Raw genomic sequence first — 14,394 nt, forward strand, 5'->3', positions numbered from 1 at the left:
GCGCGCGGCTGCGCTGCCGCTGCGTCTGCGGCTGCGTGCCGGCGCCTTCGCCGCCCTCCACGCGCGGCGTGCGCGGCGCGGTGTGCTGTGCCGGCGGGCCGGAGCTCCGCCGCCCAAAGGGGCTAGCGCCGGCGGCCCGAGTGCCCACAAATGTCCGCCCGCCTCATCATCACTCCTCTCACTCCTCGCCGAGCCGGCGCCGACGAGATGGGCCTCTCACATCACTTCACGCTTGCTGCGTCTGCTGGAGGCGGGCCGCAGGCATCTCCAGACACAGCCATCCGTGCCTGACGCCGAGTGGGATATAAGGGTGGAGCGGCTTTCGCACTGAGCTCCCCTCACCACCCCTCCAGTCTTCTCACACCTCGCACGCGCACCTCTCGAGCATCTACACACCTCCAGCAACCGCATCGCATCAAGAGCCACCGCGTCACCACTCTCCACGCACCATGCGCCTCTCCAGCGCGCTCCTCCTCGGCGCCGCCGCCGGCGCCGCCTCGTCGGTGCAGGCCGCGCCGCTGGGCTTCGCCGACTTCGAGGCCCGCGGCAGTGCCGCGCTCGACGCCGGCTTTGTAGCCGTGGCGCGCGACCTCAGCGCTGTGGCGCGCTCGTGCCTCGAAGCCTCGGGCGTGGCCGTGACCTACCCCGGTGACTCGGCCTTCAGCACGCAGAGCCAGCCGGAGAACTCCGTCTTGCCGTACACGCCCGCCGCCATCGCGGCGCCTGCGAGCGCCGACGAGGTGGCGAGCGTGACACGCTGCGTGGCAGCGCAGAACGGCGACGTGAAGGTCGTGCCCAAGTCCGGCGGGCACAGCTACACTTCTGCGTCGCTCGGCGGGCAAAACGGCTCGGTAGTGATCGACCTGAAGCAGCACCTGACGGCGATCACCATCGACGCAGACGCCAAGACGGCGACGGTGCAGGCGGGCGCCACGCTCGGCCCGCTGGCGCAGGCGCTGGGCGAGAAGGGCTTCGCCTTGCCGCACGGCACCTGCCCAACTGTCGGCGTGGGCGGCCACTCGCTCGGCGGCGGCTGGGGCTTCACGAGCCGCAGCTGGGGCTGGCTGCTCGACCACATCGTCAGCATGCAGCTCGTGACGCCCGACGGCAGCATCAAGAGCGTCAATGCCACCTCGGAGCCGGATCTCTTTTGGGCGCTGCGTGGCGCCGGAGCGAGCAACTTTGGCACCGTCACCGAGTTCACGTATAGTCTCGAGGACGCGCCCGAGTCGGTTGTCAACTACTCCTTCACCTACCCCTCCAACGACGACTGCGTCCAGCTCATCCTCGCGGTCCAGTGAGTCTGTGTGGCAGCGCCTCGCAGACTGTCACTGACGCATGTGCGCAGAGATCTCGCGACTCGGAGCGATGGCCGTCTGGACTTGGGCATGGGCGGCGAGATCGTGAGCGGCCGGAGCGCTCCGTAGGCTGACAGCGGAGCTGATGCGTTGCGCCTGCCAGCTGCTCTACGGCGAGAACAGCGGCAATGACGGCGCCTGCAGCTTTGCCGGCCAGTTCAAGGGCGCCGCCTCGACGTTCGAGGCACAGGCCGGCATGCTCAGCGACGCCATGCAATCGCGCGGCGCCAGCACAGGCACGCCGGCAAACACGACTTTCACTGGCGCAGCGACGGGCAGCGACAGTGCCTGGCTGCGTGCGCTCACGGACCTCATGGGCGACCTCAACGCGGCGGCGATCTCGGAGCCGTGAGTGCCAGACCATCGCGGACGGGCGCATCAGCTGATCATGTCGTCTAGCTACTACGCCAAGTCGCTGATGGATGATGGCTCGCCCAATTACACGGCCGACTCTGCCAAGGCCATCATCGACACGATCCAGAAGCACGTGCTTGTGGAAGGCACGGGCATCTCGCTCTCGCTGGACCTCAACGGGCCGGGCTCTGCCACCAACGCCAACCTGACGACGGCGAGCGCGTTCGACGTGCACCGCACGAGCCTCTTCTTTTCGCAGCTTTACGTCTACGGCCAGCCGACCGACGCGACGGCGCAGCAGAACGTGTTTGCTGCCACGGACGAGATCATCGAGTCGGTCAAGGCGGCCAAGCCCAACGGCAACTGGCTGCTCTACGTCAACTACATCGATGCGCAGATCAAGGACTTTGGCACGCAGTACTACAGCACGGCGCTCGAGCGCCTCAAGAGCATCAAGGCCGCCGTCGACCCGCTGACGCTGTTCGACTTCCCCCAGGGGCTGGCGCACGCATAGTGCGCCCGCCCGCGAGCGAGCGCCTCCGCTGCAACAGCGTCTGAGAGCAGCCCTCCGCACACTGACGAAACCAGACGAACCGTAATGATTATACTTCTCGCGTGCTGCTGCTCGTGATGTCGTGGTCGCCGCTGCAATGTCGTGGCTGCTGACGTGGTGTTGGTGCTACGCCCACATGCCTTGGTCCTTTGCGTCGCACTCAGGCACGGTGCTTCCTTCCTGGGACAAAGTGACGCCCTGAGCCCCGCTCGGGAGCCTCCTGACACGCAGAGTGTGCGCCACGGCGTGTCCAGGTGATCGACGAGGAGGAATAAGGAAAAGCGGCCACCCTGCCCTGCTACGCCGAGAGAAGCGCTGGATGCACGTCTTTTGGTGCCAGCGCGTGCGCCAGCAGAGGCGGTGCTCTGAACGCTGGGGCTTGCGCTGCTGGCGTGCGCGCCGCGCGGTGACGCGCTGCTCTTCTGCCGGCTGGGGCACGCTGGCGCGGGCACTGCGCCTGTCTCTTGCCTTGGCGCGCCGTTGTGCACGCGCGCGCGGCGGCCGAAGCGCGAAGCGAGATGCACGCCGCGCGCGGTGCACTTTCCGTTTCTCTCGCAGCGGCGCCGCCTCGAGCTTCTTCCTTTGCTCGCTGCCTCTCGCCCCACGTCGCTGCTGCCGTTCGTCTCGTGTGCGCTCGTCCATCTCTCGCCAGTGTCGTCCTCGCTACTCGCTCACCCAACCCGGACTCTCCCTTGCGCTTCGTGCGCTCACACGGATCCTCGCCGGCTGCGCTTCTCGCAGCTCACCTTGCTCGCCGGAGCACCATGGCCGCGGCAAAGAGCGCGCGTGCCCGTGGGCGCCGCAGCTCGGCCGCCGCCGCAGCGTCCGCCGTGGTGCCAGCTCCAGCCGCGGCACGCAAGCCGCCAAGCGCACGCCCAGGCAAGCTGCGCTCCGGCAAGCTCGGCGCCACGCAGAAGGAGATGCAGGCCGACTGGCTGCTCGACCGGCAGATCGGTGAGTGGGGCCTGAGCGCGGCGGCGGCGACGGCGAAGCATGGCTGGATGCACAGACGCAACGCTGCGGCGGAGGAGCATGCGACGACAGACGGCATACCTGCTTCGCGCTGGCTGCCCCGCACTTCGACGTCCAGGAGTCGCAGCGCCTGCAGAGACTTGAGGCGCAACACTTTTGCAGAGGCTCATGCTGCATCCCACCAGACCTGCCGCTCTACGGCATCGCCTCGCTGCTCATCATGCATGCGCTCTCGGGCACGTCGTCGCTATCGCTGGCGCACCTGACGACGCACCTGCCGCACTCGCTGCAGGTGCTCATCCCCGCGTGGGCGCGGCACCTGCCGTCGCTGGCGCCGTTTGCCAGCGACGTGCCCAACGCCTCGCACAACTCCAAGATGCGCGCCGGCGGCGCGGCCGGGCTCAACTCCATCTGGGAGGCCACGACGGGCGCGGCGGGCCCGTTCCGCAGCGACGCCGCCGGCTTTGGACACCCGCTCAGCGCGCTGCACTCCTTCACGCGCGCCTGTCTGGGCCTCTCGTACGCCGTGCCAGACGCGCGCAAGTCGCCCGTCTCGGCGGCGGCACACGCGGCCGGCCTGCCGCTGCCGCAGTCGCACCGCAGCGCCAACTCGGAGCCGTGGGCGTGGCTGGTGGGCGGGCCGGGCGTCATGTACGACAAGGGCATCAAGGATGCGCTCTTTGTGCTGACGGGCATCCTCGTCTTCACGACGCTGCGTGCCGCCACAATCAAGCACGTCCTCGCGCCGCTGGGCGAGCACGTCACCTGCCCGCCCGACGCGCCCGCAAGCGCCGGCTCGGGCGCTCGCGCCGTGCAGAAGCGCAAGGAGAAGGCGGCGCGCCAGAAGCGTGCCACGGTGCAGCGCTTTGCCGAGCAGGGGTGGAACGTCATCTACTATAGTGCCAGCCTGTCGTTTGGCCTGGTGAGTGCGCGCTGCCCGAGGTGGGTGCGAGCTGCGCTGACGCGCTCGCGCAGTACCTGGCGTACAACTCTTCCTACTGGCTCAACACCAAGGGCATCTGGGAAGACTGGCCAGTGCGGCAGCTCGACCGCTGGACGAAGGTGAGCGCCGGGCGAACCATGGCGGCACGTCCACTGCATGGCTGACGCAGTCTCGCCAGTTCTACTACCTCGCGCAGTGCGCCTTCTGGTTCCAGCAGCTCTTCGTTCTCAACGTCGAGGCGCGGCGCAAGGACCACCTGCAGATGTTCAGCCACCACATCATCACCATCCTGCTCATGCTCGGCTCGTACTGCTCGCACTTTACGCGCGTCGGCAATGCCGTGCTGGTGCTCATGGATCCGAGCGACATTATGCTCTCGGGCGCAAAGTGCCTGCGCTACATGGGCTTCACGACGGGCTGCGACGTGGCATTTGGCCTCTTCATGCTCTCGTGGATCGTCACGCGCCAAGTGCTCTACCCGATGCTCATCTGGTCGTGCATCGAGCCGGCGAACCGCATGCAGCCCGGCCTGCTCTCGCGCCTCGACTTCGACCCGCCGTTCCTGGGCTTCCGCGATCCGGTGCGCGGCAGCCTCGTGTATCTGCTCATTGCGCTGCAGGGCATCCTGCTCGTCTGGTTCGGCATGATTGTGCGCGTCGCATGGCGCGTCGTCTCGGGCAACGGCGCCGAAGACACGCGCAGCGACGCCGAGGAGGAGGAGGAGGAGGAGAGCGAGGGCCAGGAGAAGAGTGCGGCAGGCGCGTCGACACAACAGGCTGTCCCCTCGCGGCCACTGCTGGCGCAGAGCGATGCGGCACAGCCAAGGATACCCGAGTGAGTTTCCCGTGGCTGCGTTCCGGCCTGCAAGGTGTGCATCACTGACGCCAGTGCCCCTCTCAGAGCCTCGTCTTCAGCGCGGCCCAGCAGCTCGCAAGGACGTCGGCGCGCACGGTGATGCGCAATGCCCGCCGTCGCTTCGCATCTCATTGCTCCTGGCCACACCCGCATCCTCGCGCCCTGCTGCCCGTGCCCTGAACCCACTCCTTTCATGCTATATTGACGATTCTTTCAATCATTGCGCTTCTGACTGCCACATGCACTCTCCTTTGAGCAGTCGCGACTTATCGGGCGGATGGTACCTGCGCCGGCTCAGCAGCCGGACCTAGCACTCCCGCAGGGCCAAGGCCCACTGCGACCTCATGGCCGCCTCGCAAGGCTCTCAGCGCCGCCGCGATGCGCGAGTGTGCGTCAGGCTGCGCAGACGCGGCGTCGGCATGGTGCGCCTGGGCGTCCAGCAGCACATCCCAGCCCGAGCTGCGCACGCGCTCGTGGAACGGCGGCAAGCGTGGCGGCGGCGCAGCCTTGCGACGCTGCTGGTGTGCGCTCCTCCGCTTGTCGGCCTGCTGTGGTGCCGCAGCTGCGGCAGCTTCTCGCGCTGCGTGCACCTGGTGTGCGCGACGAGAGCGTGCTGCGCGTTTCTTTTGCTTGGCGCTGCCTGGCGGCGGCTGTGCCTTAGAGGAGGACGCTTGCTCTTCCGAGGATGCCATGGCCGCAGTCTCTCCTTTATTGTCGGAGCGAATGCGGGCAGCACGCCGCCGGGCTCGCTGCGAGAGCTTGACTGGTTGCTGGTGCGGTGCGCTCTTCGGCTGTTGCATGTCCGCATCCGTATCCGTAGCGAGGGCGGGCTTCGTACTATCTGCTACCGCATCGCCCATTTGCACGTCGTCCGCTGGCTCTTCAGATTGCAGCGTCGCTGCCTGCGGGTCTTGCGTCACTGCGGCAGCACCGGCGTCGAGGCGGCGAGGACGCGCAAGAGATGCACTGGCGGCGCCGAGCTGCGTCGGTGCCGGCAGCCGGCGCACGAGGCCGCAGGCATGACACTGCGTGCGCATGAGGTGCTCGTGAGAAGCAGACGCTGTCGCAGACTCAGCGTCAGTGCTGGCCCAGCGACGGCGGCACGGCAGAACTCACGCAACACGCGCGTCGTGGCCGTGAGGCCGGGCAGCAGTGGCGTTGCGCAGCGCTTGCAGAAGGAGCGCTTGAACGATGGATCGCTGGAAGCGATATGCTGTCAGCTTGCGTATGCGTAGGCGCTGCCCAGGGCCGGCAACTCACAGGCGCACCGTCGCCTTGGCCGCCAGCGCACGCGCCGTGCGGGCCGTGGCGCGTGCCTGTGCCAGCTGCGCAGTGGCTCGCTCGTCGTGGCCACTCGCCAGGGCGGCACGGGCGGCGAGGAAGAGAGCGCGCTGGCACAGATGCGTGAGCGTGTGCAGGATGTCCCACTGCGGCACACGCGTGGGCGGGGCTGGAGCTTTCGAGGTTGTAGCAGCCGCTGGCATGTTGCGGATCGCCGTACGACGGCAGCGCTTCTCAGGACCACCTCGTTACGGCGCTTGCTGAGGCAAATCAATGTCGGCACCTGCTGCCGCCGGCTCCGTCTGTGCTGCGCCACTGCAGATTTTGAGGCCAGTCCCGCACGCCTTCTTGGCCGGCGAGCCGGTGCAATCTTGATGCGATGACGGAAATGAGGGCGTGTGAGGGCGGCGCCGCAGAGGCTGAGAGGCCGTTGTGCCGCCGTCGCACGCGCGCCGATCGCCGGGCCGGCTGATGATGCTGCCACAAGCGCACGCACGGCAGCGAGCCGCCTCTTCCTTCGCGCGCGGCGGCGGCGCTTGACCGCTTGTGCCTGACGCTGCCCGACGGCGCTGCGGGGCGCGCTCACGCCGCGCGAGCCGCCGGGCCGCCGCCGCTCTCGCAGCGATTTTGCACCGCCACAGGCCTTCGCTCCTGCCGCCCAGCACCGCCTCATCTGCCACTGCCGCTGCACCAGCGCGCTCCCCGCCCCTCCGAGCGCCTCGCCGCCGCTGGCTGCTGCCTGCTGCCCGTGCACCCCGCAGCCGCTGCTGCAGCTGCGCTCGCCACACTCGCACTCCGCACCCTGGCGCCTTCCGCTGCGCCCGCCGTCTCCTCTCCTGCGCTCGGCGCCGGCCGGTGTGCCGTGCCAAGCCCAGCTGCGAGCCGTGATCGGCCTCGTCGCCGTGCAAGGCAGCTGCCAGCATCCGTCCAGGTCTCACACCGCCCGCGGCACTACTCTCTTGCTGCACCAGCGAGCGCCACAGCGGCCGCACGGCCCATCGTCGAGCGACGCACACCCGTTTTTGGCTCTCCGCATCGAGCGCGCCGTCGTGCCTTGCTGAAAAGTGCAGCGCACCTCCAGGGTACGGCACCGCCTCATCCTCAAAGCTGCAGCAGCGTCGACCGCCGGCCCGGAGCTGCTCCCACCGCATCGCCCGTCCCTCGCGCACCGCTCGCATCCTCCTTGCCAAGCCCATCTTCGTCTCCTCCGCATCTCTTCGTCCTGTCACTCCTCCCGGTCTGCTCACACAGCTCGGCGTGTGACTGCTGCGTGATTCACTTGGTCCAGGAGCCGCTGCGCAGCTCCCACTGCCCCGGCCCGAGGTCTGCGTGACGCTCGCGGTCCGTCTTCCAGCCGTCTTTGCACTCCCTCTCGTCGGCGCGTCCATGGACCCACTGGCGCACCTCCAGCAGCCGCATTCTGCACCGTCCTCCTCCGCTTCCGCCTCTTTCGCCGCGCCTGCATCTGCCGCGTCTTCCAGCGCACCAGCTCAGACACTTGCAGGTGCCCCAAGTCTCGTCGTCTCGCACGAGGCCTCACAGCAGCAGCAGCTAGACGCCGACCACTTCGGCATCCCGTACGGCTTTGACCCCTCGTCCAGCTCGCTGGGGCCTGAACAGCAGCAGCACTTTCCGTCGCTCAGCCCGGGCGTCGACAGCACAGGTGAGTGACAAGATGGCCGAGAGAGCGGCTCTGCCAAACAATGATTGGGCGTGTCACGCTTGTACGGTCCTCGTGTGGCTCTTCACTGACACGCGACTGTGCTGCAGACGCGCGCTCGTCTAGCTTCTCGTCGGCTCCTGCACTCACGCTGTCAAGGTCAGTCGTGCTACGGCAAGGCCTTGCGCGGGCATGCTGACCATGAGTCCTTCCAGTGACCCCGAGCTGGACTTCTTCGACACGACTGAACAGGCCTACACGCCGTCGTACGCCAACTCGCTCGCAGACTACTCCTCTGCTGCGTCTGCCGCCGGCGACGACCCGTTCGACGACCTGTCCGCAGCTGGTAAGCCGGCGTCGTTCTACGATCCGACCCAGACGGACGACTACACGCAGTTCAGCGCCTCGATACCGCAAGACGGCAGCTACCCACTTCCAGCGCCTGTAGCGGAGAGCGCGCCCGAGGACGACGGCTTCACCGCATTTCTGCAGCAGCAGCACGCGCAGCACCTGGCACAGCAGCAGCTGGCTCAGTACGCGCAGTTCCAGGAGCCGCACAACTCTCTGTCTGCACAGCAGCAGGCGCTCTCGCCTTTTGCTTCGCCGCTCCTCGGTGCCTCCTCTCCTGCGAGCTTCCACGGACGTGCCAGCAGCTTCGGATCGCAATCAGACGCCGGCTTCGACCTCTCGCAGCACAATCTGCAGCAGCACCAACAGCAGCAGCAGGCGCAAGGTTCGGGTCTTTCTGCAGAGGAAGAAGCCTGGATGCAAAGTCTGGGCCAGCGCATCACCCTCGACGACCAGCCGCCGCACGCACCAGCGGCAGAGAACAAAGAGTTCCGCTTCCCGCCAGTGTTTGAAGGCGAGCAAGGCAGCAACACCGCGCAGCAGCAGCAGTCGCAGCGGCCACACCAGCACCAGCACACGCCCTCTGTGCCGGTGCTCAGCCTGAACGACACCGCCATGGACACCTCGTCGCATAACGCGGGCCCCTCACACGGCCACGGCCATGCTCATGGGCATGGCCGCGCGCTGTCGGCCGACGCTGCAGCGGGCGGCTTCCACTCTCTCCCGCAGTCTGCGCCGCCCACTCAGCCCTCGTGGCCCATGGAAGGCATCAGCGGCGGCCACGACCGGCGTGCGGCGTCCTCGAGCGACCTGCCTTCGACCGGTCAGGACGACGCCGCGTTCTCTTCCACGCCCGCTCCGTCGTCCATGGCGCCGCCCTCTGCGCACGTCTCGAGCGGCGCTGGCGAGGAGCCCGCACGGCAAGACTCTTACGAGAAGATCCGCAAGTTCCTCAAGCTCGACGTCGACATCGGCTTCCTGACGTCGCCCAAGAACTCTGCCGGCGGCTTCCTCGAGTCGCCAACGGGCAGCGGCCTGTCGGCGTGGCGCAAGCGCTCCAACTCGGACGTCGGGCCGCGATCGCCAGTCGACGGCCCCGTTCGAGCGGGCTCTGGCCTGTGGAACATCATCCCTGGCGGCGTGACGGACAAGACGCCGACAGCCACGACCGCAGGCATTGACTGGGCGTTCGAGACGGCCAAGATTCGGCAGGCCAAGCTTCAGGGCGTCAGCGTGCCGCAGAGCCAGTCGCCGCTCGTCGTGTCTGCCATGCAGACCGACACGCTCAACCCGAACCACCTGGCGCAGAACGAGGCGCTAAGCGACGTGCAGATGGAGCAGATGCCCAAGGCGGAGCATTTCCCCTCACCTGCTCCTGCGCTCTCGCCGGCGCCGGCACAGCACTTCGGCATGACGGACGCCGCCGCGTCGCCCATGCATGCGAGCTCGGAGGATCTGTCGGGCAGGTCGAGCCCCTCAGGTAGTCTGGGTCCTGTGCGCCGCGAGCACGGCAGCGCCAGCGGCCGCCCAAGTGGCATGCCGTACCACGTGCGCGCCAGCAGCCACAACAGCAGCGGCTCATCGTCACGGCCCAGTGCGCTCGCCGCTCTCTCGCCGCACCTCGGTGGCCCGACGCCGTTCGCCTGGCAGAGCAAGCCAGCCTCGCCGCTGGACAACACGAGTGCGCTGCGTCGCTCGCAGACATCGGCGCGCGAGGCTCGACACTCGCCTCGCCACCGCTCCGCGCAGAGCGAGGACCTATCGAACATGGCACGCGCGGCGGACCCCGCCGACTACCTGGCTCGCGTCACCGCTCCGGACGGTTCTCTCGCGCCGCCAGGAGGCATCGGCGGCCCCATGCCGCCCGGCAGCAACGGCGGCCCGCCCGGCGCGGCAGGCTTCTACGCGGGCGTGGGCTCGCGCGGCGGCCATCCGTACCGCGTCAGCCACGACCGCCACCACTCGTGGGGCTCGAACACGAGCAACTCCAGCGCGGGCAGTCCGGGACCAGATGGAAGTGCGAGCCACCCCGGCGGCTCTCCCATGGTGGCGCCCTACCATCCGATGCACAACATGCAGCCGCCGCTACCGCCGCCGCCGCCCTTCCGCCCCATGCAGCCAGAGTATGCTCAGCAGCCGCCGATGCCCGGACTCAGCCGGCATCACAGCACTCAGTACTCGCAGACGGCTGCGCCCACGTACGGCGCCCTCTCGCCGCCCGTGCCCTCGGCGCCGTCCGCCAGCGCCGCCGTGCACGCCGTCATTCCGCCGCCGCGCCTGCCGCTGGACGGCGAGATGGTGCCTGTTGCGACGGTGACGACGAGCGCGACGCAGGCAGCGAGCGCCAGCCGGCGCACCAATGCGGCTGTCCACTACTGCCCGTGAGTGCTGCACGCTTTTGCAGCGGAGCACTGGCTGACACAGTTCCGCCTCGCAGCATCCCAGGTTGCAACTCGTCCTTCACCAGGTGCGCCGCACTGTCGCATGTCTTTCTCGCTCTGTGCTGACCTCTCTCGCGCCGCCAGGAAGTTCAACCTCAACGGACATCTCCGCTCGCACACGGGCGACAAGCCGTTCGAGTGCGGCGAGTGCGGCAAGAAGTTCGCCAGGCGAGTCACTGCATTGTCGCTGAAGGGCGGACCGCCAAGCTCACACGAATTCTCAGGCACTTTGATCTGTCGCGCCACGAGCGCCTGCACTCGGGCATCAAGGCGCACACGTGCGAGACGTGCGTACTGCGCCTTACACTGCCCATGCCCATCTTTTCGCTGACGCCTCTATCCTCCAGCTGCGGCAAGAACTTTGCGCGCATCGACGCGCTGCGGCGCCACCTGCGCACCGACGGCGGCAACGGCGTCGGCTGTGCTGCTCGCGCCGGCTCGACGGCTGCAGGCGGCTCGTCGCCCGGCGAGGGCAGCGATGCGGCGCCGTCGCCCAACGGCCGCTTCGTCGGCGCGGCCATGTAGTCGTCTCCCTCTCAGTCTGCTTCTGACAAGCGAGGCACCGCTGCTCCTCTGGCTGGCCCGGAAGACCAGCGGGCCTCATCACTCTTCCGCCTGCACCTGCCCCTTGCGCGTGTACCATTAGACCGTGGCGCACTTCCTGTACCGTACCGCCAATGCCGCGAAAGAGATCAGTAGCTCGTTCCCAGCGCCGCTGCAAGGCGAGACAGAGAGGCAGGGCTCGAGGTGTGAAAGCTGCTAGATTTCGGCCGGAGGCGCATGCAAAACCCACGCTGGCCCCTGTGACCCTCTCCCCACTTGCGCTTCGCTTCTTCTCTATTCACACGCGCCTGCTCCCGTCGCACGCAAGCAGGCCCAAGGCCATGCCCTGACCCTCCCCTTCCTTCTTCTCTCCCTCCTGCAGAAGCGCCGCCCTCTGCGACGTCTTGCCTTCCAAGGTTGCGCCAGCCTACTCGCTGAGCGCGGAGGCGACACCAGTGGAGGCGCCGCTTAGCCGATCAGGTCGCCCATGGCGCCCATCTCGGCGCCGCCCATCTCGCGGATGCCGAGCTCGAAGTAGGACTGTGGGCGGGTGCGAAGACAGGGCAGACGTGGGTTCAGTGTGCGATGCCTACGAAAGGCCTTGCTCGCGCGCGATGCTCACGAAGATGGTCGTGCTGGCGAGGAGCACGCCGGTGCCGGAGCCGAAGGCGCCGATCAGGTCAGCCGTGACGCTGCGCGTGCAAGCGGATGTCAGCGCATGCCATGGGTATGGCCACTTCAAAGGCAAAACGCACGAGAGAGCACCGATGGTGGCGCCGCCAAGCATCGCGGCGGCAGGGATGACGCGCTTGAGCTCCTTGTACATGCTGCCCTCGCGGTGACCGGCCATGACCATCTGGTTGTCCTTGAGCTGCTTTGCGACCTCGCGCGGGCCAGAGCCCGAGACCTCGATCCACGTCTTGCTGAAGAGCGCGCAGGCCGAGAGCGTAAAGGCAATGTACACGGCCGTGTGGATGGGGTCGCCGAGCACCTCGCGGAACGTGTGCGGCGGCGACATGTAGTAGGCAATGCCCGAGATGGCATGCAGCTGCGGCGAGTCCTCCATGGGCTCCCACACGCCCAGCAGGCGCACGGCCAGGTTCGAGGGGAAGCGCGAGGCGAGCATCTGCGAGATGATGAACACGTTGCTCGTCAGGGCCGACTCGAGCATGATGGGCATGTTGCTCGTGTAGAAGAGCTTGACGGGGTACGTGCCGCGCTGTCCGCGGAAGCGGTTCGACTTGACGGGAATCTCGATGCGGAAGCCCTGCAGGTAGATGACGACGAGGAAGACGAGCAGCGTGGCCACGAGGTTCATCACGTTGGGCAGCCGCTCGCGGAAGAAGGCCTCCTTGAGCGCGCGCGTCTTGTCGTTCCACGTAAAGAGCAAGTGGAAGAGGGCCACGAGGGCACCCTCAAACTCGGGGCCGCGGCCCGTGTTGATCGTCGTGGGCGAGAAGGCCTTCCACACGATGCTCTCGCAGATGTTCGTGGCGATGAAGAGCGAGATGCCCGAGCCAAGGCCGTAGCCCTTCTGCAGCAGCTCGTCGAGCAGAATGACGATGAGGCCGGCAACGACGAGCTGCAGGATGAGCAGCAGGCAGACTCCGGCACCCAGGTCCGAAGGCTGGCCGTACAGGCCAGTAAGCACGTAGACGGTCGCCTGGCCGAGCGAGATGATGATGGCAAAGACTGCGGCAGGGCGTGAGCAATAGCACATCACAAAGGGAAGCGCGCAGCACCGCAGCGCATCGTGAAGTGCGGCGCGGCGGACGCGTCGGAGCGAAGGCACGCTCCCGCAAGAGCGACGACCTGCGCCCTGCCTCTGAAGAGCAACGACGTGCGCCCTCTCTCTGTAGAGCAACAAAGTGCTTCACCACTCGCAAAGGCGGCGCCATGCTCTCCCGCACTCAGGCCCATCCTTCGTCTACGGCACTCCAGTCTTTCCACATTGCGCGCACTCACGCTTCTGTGCGCCGCCAAACAGCGCGCGGTCCTCCTTGAGCGAAAAGTCGACCTCGACGAGGTTGGCGCCGGCGAGGAGCTGCATGATCATGCCGCTCGTGACGATGGGCGAGATGCCGAGCTCCATGAGCGTGCCGCGGTTCGACGCCAGAATGACGCGCATCCAGTAGAGCGGGTCCGACGAGTCGCTCGACATGATGCCGTACAGCGGAATCTGCGACGAGACGAGGAAGATGGCAAGCACGATGGCCGTCCAGGCCATGCGCGACTGGAACGGCACTGCAGAGGCGGGTCAGTGTGTGGTGCGCAAGGGCTGGCGAGCGCCGGCGATGCGTGTGACGGCGTGCTTGGCAGCGGCAGGAGCCTTGGTCCCCGACGGGCGGCAGCGGCAGCGGCACGGCCGCGAGCACACGTCGCCGCCGCCGCCAGCGTGCCGGCGCAGGCGTGCATCGCGATCGTCTGCCATGGCCGCAGCGCCTGGCAATGCGGCAGGCTTGGTGGCCACCGTAGACGGCCATGCTTTCGCTGCCCCTTGCCCCACCTGCTGTGCCAGCGCATACATGCCGCACTCGGCCTGCGCCCCGCACCCGTCGCAGTCTGACGCAGCCCGGCGCATGCGCGCACACCACGGCCGCTCGCTCGCATGCTGCGCCCACTCACCCTTGCGTTCCGGCGCCGAGACCTCGGGCAGGACGCTCATGAAGGGGCGCACGAGGGAGAGGAAGCGGACTGGGCGGGCATTGGGGGTCAGCGAGGGGGGAGCGCCGGGTGCTGACGTGCTGCAAGCAGCAGCAGCAGCTGCACCGGCCACTGCACGTGCGGCAGCACTCACAGCCACTCATGCTGGGCGGTCCGGTGGGGGGTGCGAGGTGGGGTGTGACGGTGGGAGTGTGAGGTGCGAGTGCGGGGCACGCTCACGCCGCCGCCGCGCGAAGAAGCGCCCGCCCGCGCGCGCGCCGAGGCCGAGCGACGTGGCGCGCGCACGGCGCCGGCTCGTGCGAGGCGCGCGCCGCGGCGTGGCGCATGCGGCATGCCAGCGCGGGAGCGGGCGGCGTCTCGCTGGGCGCGCCACGTGGGGAGCCGCCGACTCTACAACAATGCAGCCCCGTGGGAGCAGCGCG

The 14,394-nt window shown here is 67.9% G+C and overlaps 6 protein-coding genes across 6 annotated transcripts; 3 read left to right on the forward strand and 3 right to left on the reverse strand.

The window, feature by feature from the left end:
- The first annotated feature begins 159 nt into the window (after positions 1-159).
- Positions 160-2,308, forward strand: FA09DRAFT_319578 (FAD-binding domain-containing protein). Its single transcript, XM_025740947.1, has 4 exons — positions 160-1,297; positions 1,349-1,403; positions 1,462-1,706; positions 1,758-2,308. The coding sequence occupies exons 1-4, from the start codon at positions 450-452 to the stop codon at positions 2,224-2,226; spliced, it is 1,617 nt and encodes a 538-aa protein (XP_025597574.1). The 5' UTR covers positions 160-449; the 3' UTR covers positions 2,227-2,308.
- Positions 2,309-2,831: 523 nt separating this feature from the next.
- FA09DRAFT_309135 (LAG1-domain-containing protein) lies at positions 2,832-5,395 on the forward strand. The gene is made up of 5 exons (XM_025740599.1): positions 2,832-3,219; positions 3,423-4,159; positions 4,213-4,299; positions 4,359-5,014; positions 5,081-5,395. The coding sequence occupies exons 1-5, from the start codon at positions 3,030-3,032 to the stop codon at positions 5,133-5,135; spliced, it is 1,725 nt and encodes a 574-aa protein (XP_025597575.1). The 5' UTR covers positions 2,832-3,029; the 3' UTR covers positions 5,136-5,395.
- Positions 4,830-6,814, reverse strand: FA09DRAFT_330469 (Rpr2-domain-containing protein). The gene is made up of 4 exons (XM_025742612.1): positions 6,296-6,814; positions 6,152-6,234; positions 5,081-6,095; positions 4,830-5,014 (listed from the first exon to the last, which is right to left on the reverse strand). The coding sequence occupies exons 1-3, from the start codon at positions 6,517-6,519 to the stop codon at positions 5,302-5,304; spliced, it is 1,101 nt and encodes a 366-aa protein (XP_025597576.1). The 5' UTR covers positions 6,520-6,814; the 3' UTR covers positions 4,830-5,014; positions 5,081-5,301.
- FA09DRAFT_49086 (hypothetical protein) lies at positions 6,291-8,055 on the reverse strand. Its single transcript, XM_025745688.1, has one exon. The coding sequence runs from the start codon at positions 7,702-7,704 to the stop codon at positions 6,565-6,567; it is 1,140 nt and encodes a 379-aa protein (XP_025597577.1). The 5' UTR covers positions 7,705-8,055; the 3' UTR covers positions 6,291-6,564.
- A 2,564-nt stretch (positions 8,056-10,619) lies between these two features.
- Positions 10,620-11,290, forward strand: FA09DRAFT_298716 (hypothetical protein; the record flags this gene model as incomplete). The annotated part of the gene is made up of 5 exons (XM_025740257.1): positions 10,620-10,705; positions 10,762-10,791; positions 10,850-10,937; positions 10,973-11,052; positions 11,113-11,290. The coding sequence occupies 5 exons, from the start codon at positions 10,620-10,622 to the stop codon at positions 11,288-11,290; spliced, it is 462 nt and encodes a 153-aa protein (XP_025597578.1).
- Positions 11,291-11,578: 288 nt separating this feature from the next.
- On the reverse strand, positions 11,579-14,157 carry FA09DRAFT_330471 (putative endoplasmic reticulum insertion protein SEC61). Its single transcript, XM_025742613.1, has 5 exons — positions 14,106-14,157; positions 13,934-14,002; positions 13,274-13,552; positions 12,064-13,000; positions 11,579-12,000 (listed from the first exon to the last, which is right to left on the reverse strand). Exons 1-5 carry the CDS (start codon positions 14,113-14,115, stop codon positions 11,898-11,900), a joined length of 1,398 nt encoding a protein of 465 aa, XP_025597579.1. The 5' UTR covers positions 14,116-14,157; the 3' UTR covers positions 11,579-11,897.
- Between the last annotated feature and the right edge of the window lie 237 nt (positions 14,158-14,394).

Source organism: Tilletiopsis washingtonensis (genome assembly GCF_003144115.1).
Source record: "Tilletiopsis washingtonensis strain MCA 4186 unplaced genomic scaffold FA09scaffold_13, whole genome shotgun sequence".
In the NCBI taxonomy this organism is placed as follows: domain Eukaryota; kingdom Fungi; phylum Basidiomycota; class Exobasidiomycetes; order Entylomatales; genus Tilletiopsis; species Tilletiopsis washingtonensis.

What these genes read in the sequence shown, in the direction of transcription:
- FA09DRAFT_49086 (XM_025745688.1), bottom strand. Translation starts at nt 7,704, where the DNA reads ATGGACGCGCCGACGAGAGGGAGTGCAAAGACGGCTGGAAGACGGACC.
- FA09DRAFT_319578 (XM_025740947.1), top strand. Translation starts at nt 450, where the DNA reads ATGCGCCTCTCCAGCGCGCTCCTCCTCGGCGCCGCCGCCGGCGCCGCC. An exon ending in CAGCTCATCCTCGCGGTCCA is followed by an intron (nt 1,298 to 1,348) that starts GTGAGTCTGTGT and finishes GCATGTGCGCAG; the next exon opens with AGATCTCGCGACTCGGAGCG. An exon ending in TGGGCATGGGCGGCGAGATC is followed by an intron (nt 1,404 to 1,461) that starts GTGAGCGGCCGG and finishes TGCGCCTGCCAG; the next exon opens with CTGCTCTACGGCGAGAACAG.
- FA09DRAFT_309135 (XM_025740599.1), top strand. Translation starts at nt 3,030, where the DNA reads ATGGCCGCGGCAAAGAGCGCGCGTGCCCGTGGGCGCCGCAGCTCGGCC. An exon ending in AGCTCGACCGCTGGACGAAG is followed by an intron (nt 4,300 to 4,358) that starts GTGAGCGCCGGG and finishes CAGTCTCGCCAG; the next exon opens with TTCTACTACCTCGCGCAGTG. An exon ending in GCACAGCCAAGGATACCCGA is followed by an intron (nt 5,015 to 5,080) that starts GTGAGTTTCCCG and finishes TGCCCCTCTCAG; the next exon opens with AGCCTCGTCTTCAGCGCGGC.
- FA09DRAFT_330469 (XM_025742612.1), bottom strand. Translation starts at nt 6,519, where the DNA reads ATGCCAGCGGCTGCTACAACCTCGAAAGCTCCAGCCCCGCCCACGCGT. An exon ending in GCCAAGGCGACGGTGCGCCT is followed by an intron (nt 6,235 to 6,295) that starts GTGAGTTGCCGG and finishes TATCGCTTCCAG; the next exon opens with CGATCCATCGTTCAAGCGCT. An exon ending in GGCCACGACGCGCGTGTTGC is followed by an intron (nt 6,096 to 6,151) that starts GTGAGTTCTGCC and finishes AGTCTGCGACAG; the next exon opens with CGTCTGCTTCTCACGAGCAC.
- FA09DRAFT_330471 (XM_025742613.1), bottom strand. An exon ending in CTCGGCGCCGGAACGCAAGG is followed by an intron (nt 13,553 to 13,933) that starts GTGAGTGGGCGC and finishes CCGCCTCTGCAG; the next exon opens with TGCCGTTCCAGTCGCGCATG. An exon ending in GCCACCATCGGTGCTCTCTC is followed by an intron (nt 12,001 to 12,063) that starts GTGCGTTTTGCC and finishes TTGCACGCGCAG; the next exon opens with CGTCACGGCTGACCTGATCG.